Source organism: Melanerpes formicivorus, unplaced genomic scaffold, assembly GCF_026170545.1.
Source record: "Melanerpes formicivorus ecotype bairdi unplaced genomic scaffold, bMelFor1.0.p_v2 SCAF_25, whole genome shotgun sequence".
Lineage (NCBI taxonomy): Eukaryota > Metazoa > Chordata > Aves > Piciformes > Picidae > Melanerpes > Melanerpes formicivorus.
Window position 1 is genome coordinate 8,678,712 of NW_027142377.1, and position 20,786 is coordinate 8,699,497.

The window sequence follows — 20,786 nt, forward strand, 5'->3', positions numbered from 1 at the left end:
GAAATGCTTACAGTTCACAGGCTGAGGAAAGGCTTAATTTAGCAACATTTAATAACTGGCACAGACAATGGGTTCTACAAGGCAGGGATGAATTATGAGACCATTATTCCTCATCCAAGAAAGCTATGGACATATTCTTCATTAGAATAACTTCTGATGACTGCAGCTACAGCAATCAAATAGCTAAATATATATTTTTTTAAAGCTAATGTTTACCAGAATGAAGAGTATGATTAAAAGCACAACAGTTTGTAGTTTCTGCAAAAGATGTTTCTAATTAATCAGTTTGAAAGCTGTATGGCCATAAATTAGTAAAATACCAAACAATGTGAAAGTGAAACTTCTTGGTTTACATGGAAAGGGGTTAGGAGGTAACAGACATAATGCTGTTTATGCTCAGAACAGTGACAGTTGTTCCCCTGCAGTGAGAGAATTCCTTGTTACCTGTAAGGTTGTATAGAACAAAGGCATTGTCTCCCGTGTCTCTATCGGTTGCTGTGACTTTTCCAACTACAAATCCCACAGGCACATTTTCATTTACACTGAATTCAGTTGCTGGATCAAAGACAGGTGGCCAGTCATTAACATCAATGATCTTTATGACAACTGTGCAGTACCCTCTTTTCTTCTCAGGGATTCCATCATCTTCAGCATATATCACAAGCTGTAAGTTACACAATTATTAGTAATGAGAAATCATACAAATAGGTACTTGTATAAGGGTTAACAAAATGCTGCTGAATTTTAAACTTCAGAGTATTCTTAAAAATGTAAAGTGAAATTGTGGATTCACCTCAAAATTATTATAGAAAATGTCATGATTATTTGGTCAATTAAAAAAGATCATAAAAAAAAAATCCAGCAGTGGCAGCAACAATAAAGAAGATTAACTGAGAATTGTATCTGCAAGATGTCAGGGTCTGGGTTCAAGCAAATGGCACCAAACACACGAGCTGTCATTATGAAGTTAGTTACTCGTGTGCTGAAGGGTTTGAGAGTTTGTAGGATAAGCAAACTTGAATTTCACTGTAACCTAAGTGTCTTGCTTTAGTAATGCAACACATCTTGAGATGCTCATATTCTAAACCAACACATTAGGTATGCAAGCAATATCAAACTAAACAATCTGAAGGGGGCCTACAGGAAGGCTGGGGAGGGACTTCTCAGGATAGCAGGTAGTGATAGGACTAGGGAGAATGGAATGAAGCTGGAGGCGGGGAGATTCAGGCGGGATGTGAGGAGGAAGTTCTTCACCATGAGAGTGGTGAAGCCCTGGAATGGATTGTCCAGGGAGGTGGTTGAGGCCCCATCCCTGGAGGTGTTTAAGAGCAGGCTGGATGAGGCTCTGGCCAGCCTGATCTAGTGTGGGGTGTCCCTGCGCATGGCAGGGGGGTTGGAACTGGATGATCCTTGTGGTCCCTTCCAACCCTGACTGATACTATGATACTAAAACCAAAAGTGTCACCTGTTATCCACAGAAAAGATAAGGAGTTCTGAACAGTGAATACTTAAGAAATCTAAAGCAAACCTGATACTCTCTAGGATCCTCTTCATAATCAAAGGAGACAGTAGAATACAGAATTCCAGTTGTTTCATTTATCCTGAATTTTAGTTCATCTCCTGTCAGAAAGCCATATGTCAACAAACCATTTCTTCCTGTATCATTATCCTGAGCTTTGAGCTGTACAATCTGAGTAGCAGGTAAATTCTGTGGATGAAGAACAGATTGAGGCTGTCAGAAACTGGGTAACTGCAATTTCTTGAATCATGTGAAAGGCAGGAGTAACAGACACTGCATACACTTGCAACGATAAAGACATCTTGTGGTCCCTCCCAACCCTGACTGATACTATGATTTTGAAAATAAGAATTATGCAACTTGTTCAACTCAGTAAGAAAATTTCTTGTTTTCTCTAATTTACAGAAGAGAACCAAAGAACTGTTCACCACTGTCACTGTGTCATCAATTTTCAGGAAGAAAAAAAAATCACCATGATTTTAAACAGGCTGAACATTAACCTCAAGCATTGGACTTGCTGTTGAGGAGTTATTTGTGTTTAACAGCCTCTACTCCTATGACAATGAATTAATGTTCTCAACTTCAAAATTGTGTTTCTTTTTGAACACTGTTTGGCTAACAATTACTCTTTTCTATTTCTTCCTTTTAAAAACAGTTATTTGCATCAAGATTGACAGTAACTACCAGTGTTTTACATGCATGGCCATTTGACACCTGATCTGAAGTTGTTTGATCCTCCTCTATAAATTTCTACCATGTAAATATTTCACATAGAAATAAATTTTTAAGGTTGGAAAATGTGACTAACTCTCCCCCATCGCACTGACTGGGAACATTAAAAATAAGCTCAATTAAGCTCAATGTCAGAAATGAACCAGATTTTAAAATCAGCTGTGGCTGTTAAAGAGAATGGGTATGAATCAGCTGGGAATCTCAAGGTCCATGCTGCATACATAACAGCACATGATCAATGTGCTTTTTATTAAAAAAAAAGAGCTAGTAGATGAAAGGGTGAAAAATGTTTTCTGAAAATTGAAGAGTGAAATGTTGAGCTAGATGGTTTTGCATAATTAAATGCTGTGGCCCCTTCTGTAGGATATCAGAACAGAACAGCCACAGACTGAAATCTAGCTTGCTTTCTGCTGCTGAATATTTTTCATCAGGGGAAAAAAAATCACAACAGCTTGTACCTGAGCAAGAGGAGAAATGTTGCTAAGTTAGATACTTTTGCCTGCTACTTCTCTCTACAAACCTCACTAACAAAACGCTGAGTGAGAGTCTATGAGGTACTCAGCATATCCACTAGATTTTGAATGCACACAAATATTCTCTATGCACAAATATGCAAAATCAAGTGGCTCTTTTTTCCCCCCACGGAGCCCCTTAGCAAAAGATTCATTCTTCATTCAATATGTCCACCCTTCTAGACCATTGTCTATACATACTGTAATTTTCAGCTTCAAATAAACCTTAAAACAGAATAAACCAGCAAGCCTCTCCAGTTCCAGAACGTTTACTAGTATACTCACCAACATGGTTTGGTTTTGTTTTCTGGACAATTTACATTTGTGATTCAGTTTGGATGACATTTTCTTACCTCTTCCAAGCTTTCTTCTATTAGAGAGGATGGGAAAACCGGAGAGAAATAGTTTTCAACAATGACTTCCACGTTCACAGACACTTCATTAAATAAGCTGTCATTAGACGAATCTGTTGCTCGCACGATGAAAGTGACTGGAAAATCTTCTGGTTGCAGATTCTTTGTTGTTTTTACAATACCAGTGGATGGATGGATGAAGAAATACCCTGGTTTAAAAAAACCCAGATTTCATTAGTTATGAACCCTTCAATGGCAACTATCTATTATGCATGTATCATATGTCACAGTTTTCTTCAGAGAAGAAAATAAATTTCAGCTTCTATTTATGAGAATGTCACATCTATCCAGTGCTGTAATTACCAAAACCAAATAATTCAGATGGGAACCAAAAGAGAAGTTCACTCCACCACTCTCCAGTCAGGTGGTCTTCCTCTGAAACAGTCAGTTTGTCCATGTTTCCGTCAAATTATTTCACAGAGTCAAAAGAATCATTTAGATTGGAATATACCTTTAAGACCCTCAAGTCCAACCATTAACCCAGCATGGCCAATTTCCTATGAAATCCTGTTCTGATGAGGAATTCTACAAGTTACTTCACAGAGAGCACAACTTCATACAAAATACAAAAACAAGTGGCTATGTTTGATGATACTACAAAATAATCTCTATGTTTAGCTACAAACAACACATGACAAAGCACTGATACACTTGATCCAATGTAAGGTTAGGCAACACACTGATGTTTGTTACAAAACTCTTGCTGAGTTAGAATATCTAATTCAGTATAAAGACTGCTGGTAGAAAAACTTTCTCCAGTCACCATAATTTTATTCCTCATCTTCCTGTAGCAGACAGAGGAAAGCATACAGTCAGTGCAGTCAGCTCCCTATCATATGGCTCCAGCCAACTTGACAGAAATTCAGATCATGTGCCCACACCTCATCCATATCAGATGTGTATATCTGGTTGCTACACATCCAGTATTAATGGCTGTAGAACAGGAAAAAAAAAGCAAAAAGAGAGGAAGAAGAAACAATCCAAAAGCTAGGTGCTCTGCAGCACCCTCTTCCTCATAACTGCACATAAATATCTTACCCTTTTCATCTCCAGAGACAATACTATATATAACAGGGGCCTCATAAAACACACTGATCTGTACAACAAATGTATCTGGCAGTGTCTTCACGCTCAGAGGGGCAGGCTGATAGATGGCTTCGGAGAACACTGGGAATGAAATGTTGGTAGGAGCGATCACTACTGTCACCTGCAAAAAACAGGTCACAACCATGGGGGTTATGTTTTCATATTTGGCAGACTGCTACTGAAGTATGCAACAGCAGAAGTCCACAACACTGCCAGTAAGAAATAAAACTAGAATTGCTGCATGCTATGTGCAGCACATCTCAAGTGAATTGACTGCTAAACAGCTCTCAGTGAGAGGGACTGATCGGTATTTGCAAATGTTCCAGCGGAGAACATGTGACTAGAGAAAGAGCTTGTAAGTACACCAATTCTGGTGAATACAATTTCTTGTCCTTTTTTTTTTCCCATTCTGCTCAGCTGTGATACTTAGTAACAGAAGATCACCAGCCTGTTATGAGCATTGTGTAAGAGAAACATTTCTTTTACATTTACATTTCTCAGTCTTCAATTTAGAGTTTATTTTATCTTGTATTATAGGAAAATAAACAGGAACATTGTTTGCACTCTCCTGTTTATTCTATCACATACTTCCATTACATCCCCTCTGACTGTCCCACTCTTTGACCTTACACTGAAACCTCCACACTTCTGATCTTCCTCCCTCATATTCTAGAGCTTCTATCTTTCTTTTCTGAAATTGAATGATTGAAACATTGATGGGCAGTGTACCAGAAATTTCTATAGCAGCAGTTCTATAACTCTGTAACCATTACCATCTTGTATGCTGTTCCTGGAACAGAAATGGCACTCTGACAACCTGATTCCAGTTTTACTAGTTTTGTCTCACTAATGGTTATTTTCTCTAGTGTAGTCACACTCAGAATAAAACAAACAAGCAAGCAAACAACTGGGGAATAAGCTGTGCAAGTAGGGACTAAGGTAAAGGTTTTGTTACCATTACAGAAGTTGAAAGAGGTGGCAGACCCATATCTGTAGCAGTGACCATTAAGGAGTAATACAGAAGAACACTCTGTTTGGATAAGTCTCTTGTTAGTGTTAGTACTCCTGTGGTACTGGAAAGACTAAAGAGGCCTTCTGAGTTTCCACCTGAAGACAGAAAATGGTATAGATGTTCAACAGAGCCAGCAGAGACAAGCAACAGAATTATGCCCAGTATTTAAGAGCCATGGGTTGAAATACTAATCTGTATATGTGATTTGGAGCAAGACACCTGGCCTCTCTCAATTCTGTATCACAAAATCATTTAGGCTGGAAGGGCTATTGTGAGGCCTCTAGCCCAACCTCGTGGCCCAAAAGTGGGTCATGAATGAATTTAGAACAGGTTGCACAAGGCTTTAATACATCAGGTACTGGAAACCTCCAAGGACAGCCTCTTTGGGCTTGGTTGTTCTCACAGAGGACTTTTCTTCTTAACCCTTGTACAGAGATAGAACTTGCCATGTCATTTTATGACCATTATCTCTGATTCTGATGTCAGGCAGCTTAGCTGAAGAGTATGCAAGCACCGCAATAACAAACACCCGTTTTTCTAACATACCTGAAATATTGTAGAAAATGTCTTCATCATAACCTTTGTTTTCATCTCTTGCATTGATATCTACTACCAGTGTGCCAGCTGTAGAATTATCTAGAAGGATCTGGTAATAGGAGGGCTTGTCAAATATGGGTCCTTCTTCATTGACATCTTCCACGTTAACTAGAAGAAGAAGGTCCATGTCTGAACATAAACATGAACTCACCTAAACAGTTGCAAGCTATTTCTTCAACTAACATGAACCAGCACAGATGGCTGAGGTGATCTCTCAGTTGGAGCTCTCAGTTTAAGCCAGGTGGCAACCTTGTTTTCTGTGCTTCAAAATGCTTGCCTTTGTGGATTAAATTACTTACTGCTCAAACAAGTTTACCACAATGGCTGCACTTCTGGCTAGCATGCGGTCACTACTATTTGTCATGAATAATATCATCAACTTGTTGCACTGGTGTACCTTCAGTTTACATATTCATCTGGTATTCTCTAGTCACTGGCTTAGATTGCAAGCACCTTATGACAGGATTGCTTAGTTTTATATATGTACATGACCTGGAACAACAGGGTCATGATCCATAATTACTGAGGCTGGTCATGCAGGAACATAGATAACACAGAACAAGAAGTAATAAACAAAGCAATACTTCCAGTCATACAGATCAAAAGCAAGGCTGCCAAAATCTAGGATACAAACTTCACAGAAATCTTTCACAGAATCACAGAAACATTCAGGTTGGAAAAGACCCTCAGGATCACCGAGTCCAACCATTAACCCCTACAAGGTTCACTCCTAAACCATAGCATGTTGTGGTGGGAAAAAAAGACTTATTTTATTGTTTTTTTAAGGAATAAAACCAACAGCAATGAAGTACTGTTATTCTAACAGCACTAAAAATCATTGTCCACAGTATTTTTACCACCCTGGAAACAGGTTTTCTGTACATGAGCAGAAAAAGAACTAAATTCAGGTTCTGGAAATCTTTTGAATCGAAAAGTCAATAGGTACTCAGACAATGAGAAAAAAATTGTGAATACATTTAAGTAATGCCAGTTTGCACCAAAAAAAACCCAAAAAACCTTCCTTTTTAACAAGCTGAACATATTTTAAGAGAAACTTCTTCAGACTAGTGAAAAGGTCACATGATTTCTGATAACTTTAGCATAACGTATTACCACTAAAGGCTATCTTTATGCCTCATAATTACATACGTTGAAAGATTCTCTAAGGTAAATGAATGTAAAATTTTCTGTGGTAAAATAGAGCTACCTGTAATGTTTGCTGTGTCCTGCATGTATGGCTCTCCAGGATTGAAAGCTTTCAGAATAAGTGTATACTGGGAACGACTTTCATAGTCCAGAGGTTGAAGAACTGTAACATTTCCAGACAGTTCTCCAATGTGAAATAAAGAAGGCTCTCCAGTTACTGTGTAATGAATAACGGCATTGTAGCCTATATCTTCATCAGTGGCTGCTGCAGTAAAAATCTGAGGGGAAAAAAAAAGGAAACCAAATAACTAACAACAAAATCACCAGGTTTAGAGCAGCATGGAGACTGGTGAAACACATACAAGACTGGTTGGTATTTAACTGTGTAGTTTCTGCTGGCTGAATTGCTAGTATGGCCATTAATTGCATTGTTAGAATAACGACACAGCATATAGCAGGGCTGGTAGCAGATGTTACAGATTCTTATGTGGAACCTTTCTTGACTCCTGTAAACCATTAGTTCACATCTGCAAGGCAGATATGGAACCAGGAATCATACACTGGAAGCCGACAAAAAAAGCTTAAGAACTGAGGGATGCTGGATATATGCACACGACCTACAGCGTTTCAAAACATGTTGCCCATCAGTCCTCTGAAAACTAAATACATGCAGTGTGCGACTGCTGTTGCGGACAGGAGGAAAAGTGGGAGAGTGGCACAGAGAGCTTTAGGAAGAGTCAGTGGGATAGGCACTGCACTGTCATATAAAGACAGCATACTGTGTGATTTTAAAGACTCCACCAAGTGAAAAAATATGTTCACCAGGGCACAATCATCACAGATCACTGCCATTTGCAAGAATGCAACTGCAGAACAGCCTATTTATTCCTAATGCTACATACCACATGTGGAGGCTCGTTCTCCTTTACAGTCACAGTGTACAATCTCTGAGGGAAGACTGGTGGGTTGTCATTCTCATCTTCTACAGTAATGCTTACAACTAAGCTTGCATATTGTGGTGGTTTGCCAGAATCAGTGGCCTGTGAAAAAAAAGACTGTCAATACATGCAGTACTACATTGATACAAAGTTATTTTACCAATTCAATTTGCTCCAAAATTGTGAAAACTACTCCCAGAGGACTTTCTGATGGGTCAATTACTGCTTGATGATATTGCTCCAGCCCTGTAGTTGATGTAGTTCACCTGTTAAATTATTTGTTAAGACTAAAGATCTCCTTCAAATATATTTGTGTATCATGGCCAGTGTTGGAGCACTTCTTTGTATGTGCAATAATTTGTCTGATGTTCATGGGGTATTTAGTCACTGCTACCAATTTACACAGCAGAAATCAAAGCTCTGCGTGGAAAACAAACAGTTGAAATGCATTAACGAATATTAATGGCATTCACTACGAGGAAGTATTTTTCTTGTGATGATTTGTTATTTTCTTTTTATGTTGGGGATTTTGTGAACTTGATTGACATTTGTCAACTTACTATGATTTTCAATTCATAACTGTCGACCGTCTCTCTGTCCAAGGGGTTTTTTGTCATCAGCTTGCCAGTAGAACTATTAACATGGAACGTTCCATCAAAATCATCTTGCAGAGAGTAGGTTATAAATGCATTAACTCCTGTATCCAGATCAGTAGCAGAAAATAAACCCAAGTCTAGATTAGCTACATTCTCAGGAACTGATAGTTTGGTTGGATTCAGTGCAGAGAAAACTGGAGGATTGTCATTGACATCATTAACTCTCACAGTTACCTGTATTAAAAAAGAAAAATATATAAAAAAGAAAAAGAAAGAAAAAGAAACATATTTAAGGATATCCAAAGGAGAATTTTAGTAGGTGGAAGTCCCTAGGAAAAAGCCACAAATAGCAAACAAAAACTTCCCTGTTTTTCAGCACTGGAGCATTTTCACCACTTGAGCATCACAGTATTTTTACCTCATTTAGCTGTTACAAATGATATGATATGTACTCTAATGGGAAGAGATGAGCAAGATTAATAAGCTGGCTTTTTTGGCTCATCTGTCTCATGCATTTGACAGAGTTAGGCCCAGAAACAGTTTCAGTGTTAATCAGTTTCTCTGGTTATGGGTTGTTCATGAAGGAACTCTCAGCTAAGTGGAACAATTTGTGAAGTTGATTTTATACTCCTCAGGGAAAAAAGAGGAAAATAAAAGGCTCTCAAAATCCTCATGTCTGCATAACAGAAGACACTTATGTGGGTATTAAGGACATGATTTAGTAGTGGATTGGCAGTGCTTAGTTAACAGTTGGGCTCAATTATTTTAAAGGTATTTTCCAACCTAAAGGATTCAATGATTCTATGATATTGCTTAATTTTAAATATCTATTTTAAAGTATTTTATATTCCTTTTAAAATAATATTTTTAAATGCAGTATACTGTACCAAGGCAACAGCTGTATTGGGTGGCAACAGAGAATCAACAGCTTCTACAATGATGCTGTATAGGTCTTCCTCTTCTCGATCTAGTTTGACAAGAGCCACAATGTCTCCTTGGTCACCAACAGAGAACTTGTCAGTATGAGATTTCAGAGAGTACACTACTTGTACAGCTATGCTTCCAGTCAGAGCCTTCACAGAGCCAACAGCAGTCCCAGATGGTTCATTTTCTTGAATACTGAAGTTGTAGATGGAGCTATCAAAAGTCAGTCTGAAGCTAGTGTCATTTACCAGCAAGTAGAGAGCAACAGAGGCTAATGAGAGAAAGCAAATTAAAATAGTGAGGTTTCTTCTAAAATTATTGTCATCTGTGCTCTAAATCCCTCAATTTTTGAGGAACTAATAGAAAATGACAGAAAACAATATGTAGGAATGAGGGGGGGGAAATAAATCAATAGTAGTAAGGTTTAATACGTAACACAAAATACGATGCCTTTTATACCTAATACTCTAGAATCAGCACACTTAACTGATTGCAGCAGTGTTGTTTCAATGTGATAGGAAAGCAAAGATCACCAGTGTGAAGCGAACAGGATATGTAAGTGTTTTTCCACTCCTTAAAAATCTTATGCTAAATTGCTTGGTAACTAAAGAGAAGGAAGATACATAAAGCCATATAGGTGCAAATTCTGCCCTGGCCACTCATCCTATTTTAAGAAGGTCAATTGTTTCATCTGTTCGTGACTAATCAAAGCTAACCCCTAAAAATACATGAAAAAGTTACAGAAAATGCCATGTGACTGAATTTTTTGAAAGAGCAGAAACTCCTTTAGGGGTTAATTTGCCCGTTTCTAATTTGTTTAAATGTTTCTAATTGTAAGAAAATAAAAGAAAATTGAAAGAGAAACACACACTATAAATATTGTTTTAATAAATCGTTTGAGAGTGGCTACTACTCTGAAGTCCTGGGGTTTGTACTGTAAGCACCACTGTAAGGGAAAAGAAGAAAAAGAAAAAAAGAAGTACTATTTCTAACCAGAATTACTACACCAAGCTTTTTATTAATATAATGACTGGGAGGAAATCAAAGGATAAAAAGCAAATACTCATCGTTGCTGAAATGTAACACGAATCCTAACCAGGATTTACTCAGAACAGTGATAGGATTAATTTCAAATATCGATGTTTGCAAAGGGGAAAAAAGAAGGTGGTGAAAAAACATCATTTACCATTTGATGTAAGCTGAGGAATTCCATGATCAGTAGCAATAACTGTCAGTGTAACAATTGTGTCAGCTGTGATGTGATTCAAGTTATTGCTGAGGATGATGTCTCCAGTGCGGTTATTTATGTGGAAATCATCAGAATGGTTGCTGAGGCTGATCGGAGATAAATCAGCATAACATTCATACTAATGACCTTGGAACTATAATCTACTTAACTTCTGTAACAAACACTCAGACAATATTTCCTTATTTGGCTAAGCAGTAGGTTTTAATTGTTCTGCCATCAGCCTAAATATCTTGGCCTATTTATTTTTTCAAGTAAGTCTTCCATCATGAAAAAGAGACAGCCTTCCTGCCTTCAGTTCCCATTATACCCCAGGCTTCTGATCTTCCTACAAATAGCAGGCAGATACTCAACTTGCACATTCAGCAAAATAAGAAATCCAGGTGACATTCATCTGAAGACTGCAGACATGCTGATTTCTAGTGTTCTGCTCACAAGGAAAGGCAATGTGTTTAAGGTAAAATGCCATCTGGTAGTTCAAAGCATTCTTTCAAGACAGTAGCTTGAACATTTAGAGTCATTCAACTGTCTCTCACAATCTCTACTTTTCTTGTCAAGGTATCCTGGTATTTTCCACAGTACTCTCTCAGCAAACAGAAGATGTGTGGAAAGACAGGCATTCTCAGAGATTCCTGTGCTTTCTACTCAAACTCCAATACATTATTAAAAATTTCAGAAATTCAAATATATCTTGGCTTTCGGTTTGTGGAATCATAGAATGGTTGGGGTTGGAAGGGAGCTCCAAAAGTCATCTAGTCCAAAACCCCTGCAGTAATTAAGGACATCCTCCATTACATTATGTTGCTCAGAGCCCTGTTGAACCTGCCCTTGAATATCTCCAAGGATGGGGCCTCAACTATCTCCATGGGCAACCTGTTCTAGTGTTCTACTACCCTCATGGCGAAGAACTTCCCCTATTGCCCAACCTAAATTTACTCTTCTCTAATTTATAGCCATTGCCCCTCATCCTATCACTACATTCTTGTTGCTGAGTTTATCATTTGACTGCATTCTCTTTCTTATGATATAATTGTGATTGATAAGCTCTGAATCACAGCTTGATGACTGTCCTTGTTTATACATTTAAAAATCATTACTGATTATAGCACTTGTAAAACATCTACAGACAAGTCTTATGACCAATAAAAATCCATTGTGAGAAATAAAAATACCTTTCTGATTCTTTAACAAAAGACACTCATGAAGCTCACAGAAATTTACCTGTATGAAATAACAGCATTGTTCCCAATGTCAAGGTCAGTAGCAGACACAGATATTACAGAAAATCCTTCTTTTGCTGTTGCTACGTGTATGCTGGCTGAGTACTGTGCTTTTGTGAACCGAGGAGGGTTATCATTCACATCTAATACTTGAATGCTGACATATGTGAAATTCTGGTGTGTGACAGGAAAAAAGCATGATTCAGAAAATGCAGAGATGCTGGAATTTGTGAATAAAAGCAAGCTGCAAATGAAAATACATGGGGAGCTCTTTTTTACCTGCCTTTGAGGTACTCCATTATCAGATGCCACCACCAGCAGCTCATACTTCTCTTTAGTTTCTCGGTCTACATAGCCATTAGCCAAAATGGTTCCATTCTAGAGAAGGTAACGTAGGTCAATGCACAAATCATTTTGGTAACATTTGTACACCAGGTTCCCAAAAGAGATGAGGAATTATTATTCTTTGGACAAATATAGTTCAGATCCCAAGTAACATCTGACCAATATGTGTTAGTTTTTGGATATCAACTTCTATCTAAACTATGGAGCACACGTTGGTTTTGATAGATCCTAGGATGTTTACTGCCTACTCTTTTCACATGATGTATCTTACTATGTCAAGTGACTTCATAAAAAGCAGTATCTAACTATTGTTTACAGCACAGCCAAACACTTACCTGTTGGATGATATATGGATTATCCCCATCCTCAGCTGATAAATAATACATAATCTGTGCATTCTCTCCCTCATCCAAGTCAGTAGCAATCACATGTCCAACTCTAGCAGGTGTGTCCGGTGTGTAATCTCCTTCTGGAACTGCAAAACTGTATGGCTGCATCTGAAACTCAGGGTTATTATCATTGACATCTAGAACATTGATGTGGAACAACGCACTTGAAGTAAGCCCATTTATTTCAGCATCAACCGCCCATACCTGCCAAAGTAAGAAACAAAAGTGAAATATTAGTGGACTGCATTACCTTTTTAGCCATCTGATGAAGATTAAAAAAAAAGAGTTCAAGGGAATGAAGTAGAAATAAGCCAAATCTGTAGAGTACTTGTAAAGTGTATCCAGGTGCAGTCTCCCTGTCCAGTTCTGTGTCATTCCTCAACGAAAGTATTCCGGGGACATCTACAGTGAATGATGTGCTGTTATAAATAAAGTAGCCCTGAGAAAAGCCAGCCTAAAAAGAAAACACAGTTCATTTAAGATTAAAATGATGACTGTTTAAATTAAAAGAAAAAAATCTTATTAACACCTGACATTTCTACAGGACTTCTCATTACAGAAGTGTAAGTGCTTTGCAAGGTTTAATACATACAATCTTGCACCCTGAACTACAGGAATAATTAACTTTTTTGGCAAACAGAAACTGGGGGAGGGGCAAGTCCTTGTGAGCTTCCCTGTTTTGCTCCTACACATTCCTTCCCTAAAGGTCTCTTAAGACCAATTCCTATGCTGTGAGTAGCAGCATCACATGAATTCAGTGTAGTCTGAACTGGGAGAAGCATTTATGCTTCTTTAAAACTAATACTGACAAGAGCATCAGAGCAAATCTGAAATATTTTCCTCATACCAGCTCTGCAGTGCCACAGCTACATTGGAAATTTCTTCATAAAACAAAGTGAAAGCAACAACTCTTTTATGGAGCAGAATGAAGCTGTGCAATTTCCTAGTAAAGAAGAAACTTTATGTAGCTTTACAAAGTGCCTTTCTCTCTGCCTAAGCTGATACTAAAGACAAGTTGACTGCTTTACAGAAATGCACTAACCAAGCAATATGAAACCAGAATGGATTGTTCAGACATAGCAAGAAATAACACAGACTTTAACAATCTGGTATCTATCTGGTGTGACATCCATACATTCATCTCATATGCACGTGCACAGAACCAAACAGCTTTCTCTGTCTTGGATTAAGTTATGGATAGGAAGAGCAGCTTTCTGTAGCTTCTCTGATATAAACAGTAAACTATTTTGTAGGTCTTATCTTCATTGATTAAAGAGGTTTTATTGTTGGGTCCATAGAAAGCGAGATGAAGTTTCTGTAACCCAAAGCGTACTTACTGACAGCCATTCATGACATTTCACTTTACCCATCTACTGTTCTGCTTTTTTCAGGTTAATAGAGAAAATCATGTCATTTTGATTACTGGATGAGATTAAATTTGGTACCTACCTCATCCTTGTCAGTAACACTGAATGCGTGGATAGGACTACCTTTACGCAGGTTTTCAAACACAAATACATCATAAGCTGCCTGATTAAACTCTGGGGGGTTGTCATTGACATCTAGTACATGCACAACAACCGATGTTGTAGTACTGAGACTTGGCTCCCCTCCATCTGATGCTTCCACTTCTACTTCAAACTGCTTTATGGTTTCATAATCCAGCTGCTGTCTTAGGCTGAGCTGGCCTGTGGTCAAATTGACAAGAAACATTGCCAAGGAAGTTGGAGGTTGCTGGCTAACAATTCTGTACTTCACAAGAGCATTGACCCCAGCATCCAAATCAGTAGCAGATACTGTCAGCAGTACTCTTCCAGGCACTTCGTCTTCAGGGACATCCACTTCATATCTGCTTGATGAGAAGACCGGAGGGTTGTCATTCACATCATCAACAATGACTGTCAAATTGAGAACTGTAGAGAGCACAGGTTGGCCTTGGTCACTGGCAATCACTGTTAAGTTATAGATGCTTTCTTTTTCTCTATCCAGATCTTTTTCCAGCAAAATTGATCCTGAGGCGTTCACATCTATTTTTCCTTCTCCACCCTTCAGAGTATAAACCACTAATCCATTAAAGCCCTCATCCACATCTGTAGCTGACACACTGGTAATAATTGTTCCAGCTGGCATGTTCTCCGGAATGGTAATGGTTGTGTTGATTACACCAAACACAGGGCTGTTATCATTGATGTCTGTAACTTTGATGAACACTGTAGCATAGTCAGTAGTGTTTCCATCTGACAAAGAGATATTTAGGGTGTAACTATTCTGAGATTCATAGTCCAGTTTGGTTTTTGTTGAGATGATTCCTTCTTCATTGATGGCAAATGTAGCAGATTCTGTCAGTACTTGAAAAGTAACTGGTATATGGGGGTTTAAAGACTCATACTCCACCTGTGTAAGACATAGCATGTTATCCATAAATTTAAAACAATAAACCACTACCTAAAAATAAAACACTGGTTTAAACTATATCCAAGCTTATTTTACAAATCAATACTATTTTACTTGTCAGTAGTGGACAAAGCTCAATACACATAAAAGACAACATCTACATATCCATAACTCAGGGGATATAAACATTTAGAGCACACATTACAGGGTTTTCTTCTTGCTGTCACATCCTATACAAGTGATATAATAAAGTTGTTCTTACTCTTGCTACTTCAACAGGACTGACTAGCTCTTCTTCCACAGACACATTATATGTTTTCTGAATAAACCGTGCACTGGAATATCCAATTGCAATGATCTGAACAGGCACAGAAGAACTTCTGGGAATTGTTCCACCTGCAAGGAAAAGAAAATCTCACAGCAGATGCAACTTTTGTCTAAAAAAAGTTTAATTTACTTCTCCACTGTTACTTTTTTTTTTTTTTTTTAGTCCTTGGAGTTACTATTATGTTACTGCTAAGAGGTCCTAACCAACATCAGAGTTTCCTGTATGGGGAGTTACACTTAGAATATATGAACCTGAATACATAACAACAACATGAGCATAAACAGATGAAGGATGGACTGGTGAATTTTGCACCTTCTCCAGCACCCATTTTATCCACATGGCCATATATTTGAAGATAAGGAGAACATCAGGAAGCTGAAAAACACTTTGTATGTTCAGGAAACCAGGAATGGGATGTTATAGGATGTATTTATCTCCACAGGTTATATTTTCTCTGTCCTTATTCATCACATTTTACTTTCATTTTACTCCCTGTTGACTGATAACTAGAGTTCTAAATTCCTATGTTGTGCCAGCAGCTCTCTATTCTGCATTGTGCAACACCAGCCAATAATTAAGTTGAAGGAAGGTAGAGATGTATGTTACTTTGCCCGTTCTCCTCATAACCATAAAGAAAATGTAGAATCAATATAACAGCATCAGCAGGAAGCAGTTTTACCAGAGACAGAGCAATTATTTTGGTTTAATAAACCAGCTTTTTTGTTACCTTCAACAAACAAGAGCAGATAAAAATATCTGGTATTCTTAAAGTCTGGGAAACTATTTTGACAGCATTCATTTAAGTAAAACCAAAACAAACAAACAAAAGAAAACCCCACAAACAAAAACCAGCAAACAAAAGAAACCCAAACCCCATCTCACCAGGAACAGCTCCATTGACCTGTACAACAAACTTGTCTTACCATCAATAGCTGTTATCCACAAAACAAACTTTATGGCCTGGTTGACTCCTAATGGGATTACAGTTTTTAAACTGATTTGTCCTGTGGCTGTATCCAACTCAAAATATTCTTCTTCATTGCCACCACTTAAGATAAAGCTTATCTCTCCATTTGCACCATCATCTGGATCATCAGCAGCAACCTGAAGGAAAAAAAACCTAATTTACTCTAGTTTCTTTTACTGTTATCGCATTACACTGAACTGCATTCAGGTAGCAGATAATTAGGAATTAGTTGTTTTGAGTTCTTTTCCCCACTGTCATTTATAGCATATCATAGGTATGGATAACTTTTATATATATATGAAACCAAGCTAAATATAGCCACATTAAAAGTCAATTATAGTCAATTAATGACTGTCTACTTCCTATATGATTCCTGGGTTCAGCCTCAGTAAGAGTGCTTGCTCTTTGATGGACACACAATGTCATTCCAGCAGCAAGAGTAAAACCCTGCCTCTGTGGAACTCCTGTTAAAGATATCAAAACTGTATCTTGGAAAGCTTGTTTCAGAAGTAGATAGTTCAAGGGGCTACATCTGAAGTGAGGAAATTCACTGGCTGTTTTTCACAAGGTGTTTTTCTTTCTCTTAGAATTTCTCTCTGTTAGAAAACTTTCCCAACAGTTAAGTGATTAGCTTCTAGATTTCTGGACATAAATAATGATGAAGCCTTGAGCAAAAGAAGATAAAGAGACAGTGACCCAAAACTTCAAAGGTGCCAAGATAAAGATTCACACACCAAGAAACTGACATCAACCAGAAGTAAAAGAACTTGCCCTGTGAGGAGAGGCTGAGGGAGCTGGGGTGGTTTAGCCTGGAGAAGAGGAGGCTCGGGGAAGACCTTATTGCTCTCTACAACTACCTGAAGGGAGGCTGTAGCCAGGTGGGGGTTGGTCTCTTCTCCCAGGCAGCCAGGAACAAAACAAGAGTACACAGTCTCAAACTGCACCAGGGGAAGTTTAGGCTTGAGGTGAGGAGAAAGTTCTTCACAGAAAGAGTAATTTGCCATTGGAATGTACTGCCCAGGGAGATGACAGAGTCACCGCCCCTGGAGGTGTTCAAAAAAGGATTGGACATAGCATTTGAGGCCATGTTTTAGTTAGTCATGAGGTGTTAGGCAATAGGTTGGACTTGATGATCTCTGAGGTCTTTTCCAACCTGGTTGGTCACACATGAGGTCATTAGATCAGTACACCTGGGAATGAGTTCTGACAGTGATTCCCAATATATCTCAGCTCCTAAAGTTAGAGTTATCTCGGTTTCTTTTATCTGGTTAACTGCTTTACTATTCTACAAAAAGCATATTGTATCTAAAAATTATCCACAGTGCTTCAGCATTCAGAAGCCTTTCAAAATTTTTTACTGTTAGTTCAATTTCTGGATACTAACAACATTCAATTTTGATTAAGCATCTTAGAAAATAAAATTCTTATGTTTAATTGTTTTGTCTTATGTCTGTGGAATTCAGGATCTAATATACAGTCTTATGTCTGTGGAATTCAGGATCTAATATACAGCATCTAAGACCAAGAATAAAAATCCCCTATCATTTGCTCCCTGATATGAATGGACCATCCAGGACACTCATTATGGAATACCATTAGATTTCAAATGAAAGGTGGATTGCTTCTGAACTCAGAGCAGTTCAGGAAAGATCCCCTATTTAACAGGACTGCAACACAAGTTTAAGCAAGGACTCATGCATACATTCAACTCAAAAATGTCACTTTTCTTTAGTACTTCTATTACCTGAAGAATGGGCATTCCTGTAGTCATATTGATGAAAATATCTTGTTTATATGGCGTGCCTCTAAAAGTTGGATTGTTGTCATTTTCATCTAGCAACATTATGTTGATTGTAGACTGTTGCTCATAGTAAGGTGACAGATGATCTCTGGCAGTGACCTTTAAAAATGGTGTAGTAACATTATTACTTTGGTCAAGTGTGTGTTCTAGAGGTAGTAAGAAAGATGAGCAACAAAACAATTACAATCTGAGTGAACTCTATCACTAGTGGTATTTCCCTCCAAATAGCTCTAATGGGAAAGTCTTGATTTGATTATTCAAACAAACTCTTGATCTGTATCAAGAAGTCAGTTTCTTGCCAGGACAGATCAGATATCAATCTATGTGCCTCAAGTTACTTTAGACAGGAGTAGGCTTATTTTTTAATACCTCTAGGTGAATATATGGCATTCTCTCCCTATCCAACAACATGGAGTTCTTCACAGTTAGGATCCCAGATTGACTTAGCTGGAAGGGACTGTCAGCTGGAGTGAGAATGAATGTTCCATTGAAGCCTCCCTGCAGACAGTAATATTTGTTAGTAAATAAACAATCATTAAGCTAGTCCTTTAAAATGTTTTCTTATTATTTTCCTGATGGAGATTATGTAATTTTCTGGTTTAATTGAGGTTACAGTTCACATGAAAAAAGAAAAAAAAAAGGTGGGACAGGAGCAAACAACATAGAAGAAATAAATCATGCAGGCTGAGGGTGACCTGCAACTTTGTGTCCATTTTGCACTTCTGCACGATCATACTCTGGACCTTATGCAAACCGGAAGAGACCAGAGAAGCTCCAGAAACAGCCAAAATTAATGTTCTGACTGCAGTATTCCATCCCATAAAGAAGTAAATTTAAGTTTGTTTTTCTTAAGCATATTTAGGTAGTCAAAAAGAAAATAATCTATAGCATTATTCATGATACCTGTATAATGCAAATGCACTTTGTATTACATTTCAGAAGTGCAGATAGCAACCATAACGGCATTGTCGTTTTACCTCATCTTTGTCCGTAGCTGTTAGTTGAAGAACTTCCATCCCATTTGGGAAATTTTCTAAAACTGAGACATTGTAACTTGATTGTGAGAATTCAGGAGGGTTGTCATTCACATCTTCAATAGTAACCAGGACTACCGAATCCGTTGTTTTGGAAAGGTCGTCTTGCTGAGCTGCCTAGTACACAGAATTTTTAGCTGCAATTGCCATACCCTGGCAACAGTGAATTATTGCAGCTTAACACATGGATGTAACATAGAATGGTTTGGGTTAAGGGACCTCTAAAGGTCATCTAGTCCAACCCCTCCTGCAGTTAAGCAGGGACATCAACCACCAGGTCAGATTACCCAGAACCTTGTTGAACCTCACCTTGAATATCTCCAAGGATGGGGCCACAACTACCTCCATGGGCAACCCATTCCAGTGTTCCACCACCCTCATGGTAAAGAACTTGTTCCCAACATTCAATCTAAATCTACTCTTCTCTAGTTTGAAATGATTGCCCCTCATCCTATCACTACAGTAAACAGTCTCTCCCCATCCTTCCTGTAGGCCCCCTTCAGGTACTGGAAGGTTGCTATTAGGTCCTCCCAGAGCCTTCTCTTCTGAAAGCTGAACAACCTCCTCCTGTCTTTGTAGGAGAGATGTTTCAACCTGTGATAATTTTCTTGGACCTCCTCTGGACCTGCTCCATCAGGTCCAAGTCCTTCCCGTATTGAGGGCTCCAGAGCTGGACGCAATACTACAGGTACAGGTACCAGAGCAGAGCAAAGTGTCTGAAACACCTCTCTTAATCTGCTGGCCATGCTTCACCTTGCATTTTAATAGACTGCCCTTAAACATTACTATGAAAGACAGTTTTAATACAGTGAACTATAAACCAATCACTACCTGAATGCCCACAACAAGATATGGACATGCTTCTCTGTCAATTGCAGTCTTCACTTCCAACTCTTCAGTGTCCTCATTAAATAACACAGTGTTTGTGTAAGCTGGGGGATCCACTGAAAGGGAAAAAATCACAATGGGTTAAGTGAGAGTGAACCAGAAGAGTCTGATCTGTGCTTTTTATGACTGTCACCTTCTAAGCCACAGCATACATGAACAGGCATTACAGATAAAGAGTTTTGGGTTTTTTTTCAAACATTCTGTCCTCAAAACATTTTTTAGGAAACTCACTTGCACTTCAAGGGCCTCAAATTAAGTTATCTCATGAGCTTTTAGCAAGTCTGCCAGGAGAAGGAAAAGCTCCCAATGAAAGTAACTTCTCTGAATGGTCCTGAATGGAAATCCTTTGCTCAAATGCAAGCTTCTAAACAAAATCACACTTTCAATCAGGAATTATTTATTAGACAGAGGTGAAGAACATCTAAACAGCTTTAAAATGTTGGATCCTGCTTTAATAACTGACATTCAGCCACCTTAACTCACAGAGCAGCACTATAGTGAAGATACAGGCAGTTAAAGACATCTGACTGTACACTGCACTTTCATTCTCTTCAGTAATACAGACATCAGAAATTACTGTGTAAATGCCTAGAAGAAAGTAGAAGCTCTTACCTAGTTTGATGCTGTAAACTACTTTTTCATTTATTCCTGTGTCTCCATCTTTTGCCATTATCTTCTCTGGGAGAATAGACAGAGGAC

The 20,786-nt window shown here is 38.3% G+C and overlaps 1 protein-coding gene across 1 annotated transcript in view; it reads right to left on the reverse strand.

The window, feature by feature from the left end:
- Positions 1 to 20,132, reverse strand: part of LOC137448576 (protocadherin Fat 4-like) — a 32,213-nt gene extending 12,081 nt beyond the window's left edge. The window contains exons 1-22 of the mRNA XM_068153231.1: positions 20,031 to 20,132; positions 19,143 to 19,312; positions 18,535 to 18,663; positions 18,109 to 18,264; positions 16,321 to 16,501; positions 15,332 to 15,465; positions 14,125 to 15,069; positions 13,004 to 13,129; positions 12,622 to 12,879; positions 12,221 to 12,319; positions 11,943 to 12,115; positions 10,662 to 10,810; positions 9,439 to 9,746; positions 8,516 to 8,785; positions 7,920 to 8,057; positions 7,079 to 7,295; positions 5,821 to 5,979; positions 5,218 to 5,369; positions 4,215 to 4,383; positions 3,117 to 3,325; positions 1,529 to 1,708; positions 445 to 664 (exon numbers count right to left, since the gene is read on the reverse strand). Of these exons, the coding sequence (XP_068009332.1) occupies positions 445 to 664; positions 1,529 to 1,708; positions 3,117 to 3,325; positions 4,215 to 4,383; positions 5,218 to 5,369; positions 5,821 to 5,979; positions 7,079 to 7,295; positions 7,920 to 8,057; positions 8,516 to 8,785; positions 9,439 to 9,746; positions 10,662 to 10,810; positions 11,943 to 12,115; positions 12,221 to 12,319; positions 12,622 to 12,879; positions 13,004 to 13,129; positions 14,125 to 15,069; positions 15,332 to 15,465; positions 16,321 to 16,501; positions 18,109 to 18,264; positions 18,535 to 18,663; positions 19,143 to 19,312; positions 20,031 to 20,058 (4,570 nt within the window). The 5' untranslated portion in view covers positions 20,059 to 20,132. The remainder of the gene's footprint in view (positions 1 to 444; positions 665 to 1,528; positions 1,709 to 3,116; positions 3,326 to 4,214; positions 4,384 to 5,217; positions 5,370 to 5,820; positions 5,980 to 7,078; positions 7,296 to 7,919; positions 8,058 to 8,515; positions 8,786 to 9,438; positions 9,747 to 10,661; positions 10,811 to 11,942; positions 12,116 to 12,220; positions 12,320 to 12,621; positions 12,880 to 13,003; positions 13,130 to 14,124; positions 15,070 to 15,331; positions 15,466 to 16,320; positions 16,502 to 18,108; positions 18,265 to 18,534; positions 18,664 to 19,142; positions 19,313 to 20,030) is intronic.
- Between the last annotated feature and the right edge of the window lie 654 nt (positions 20,133 to 20,786).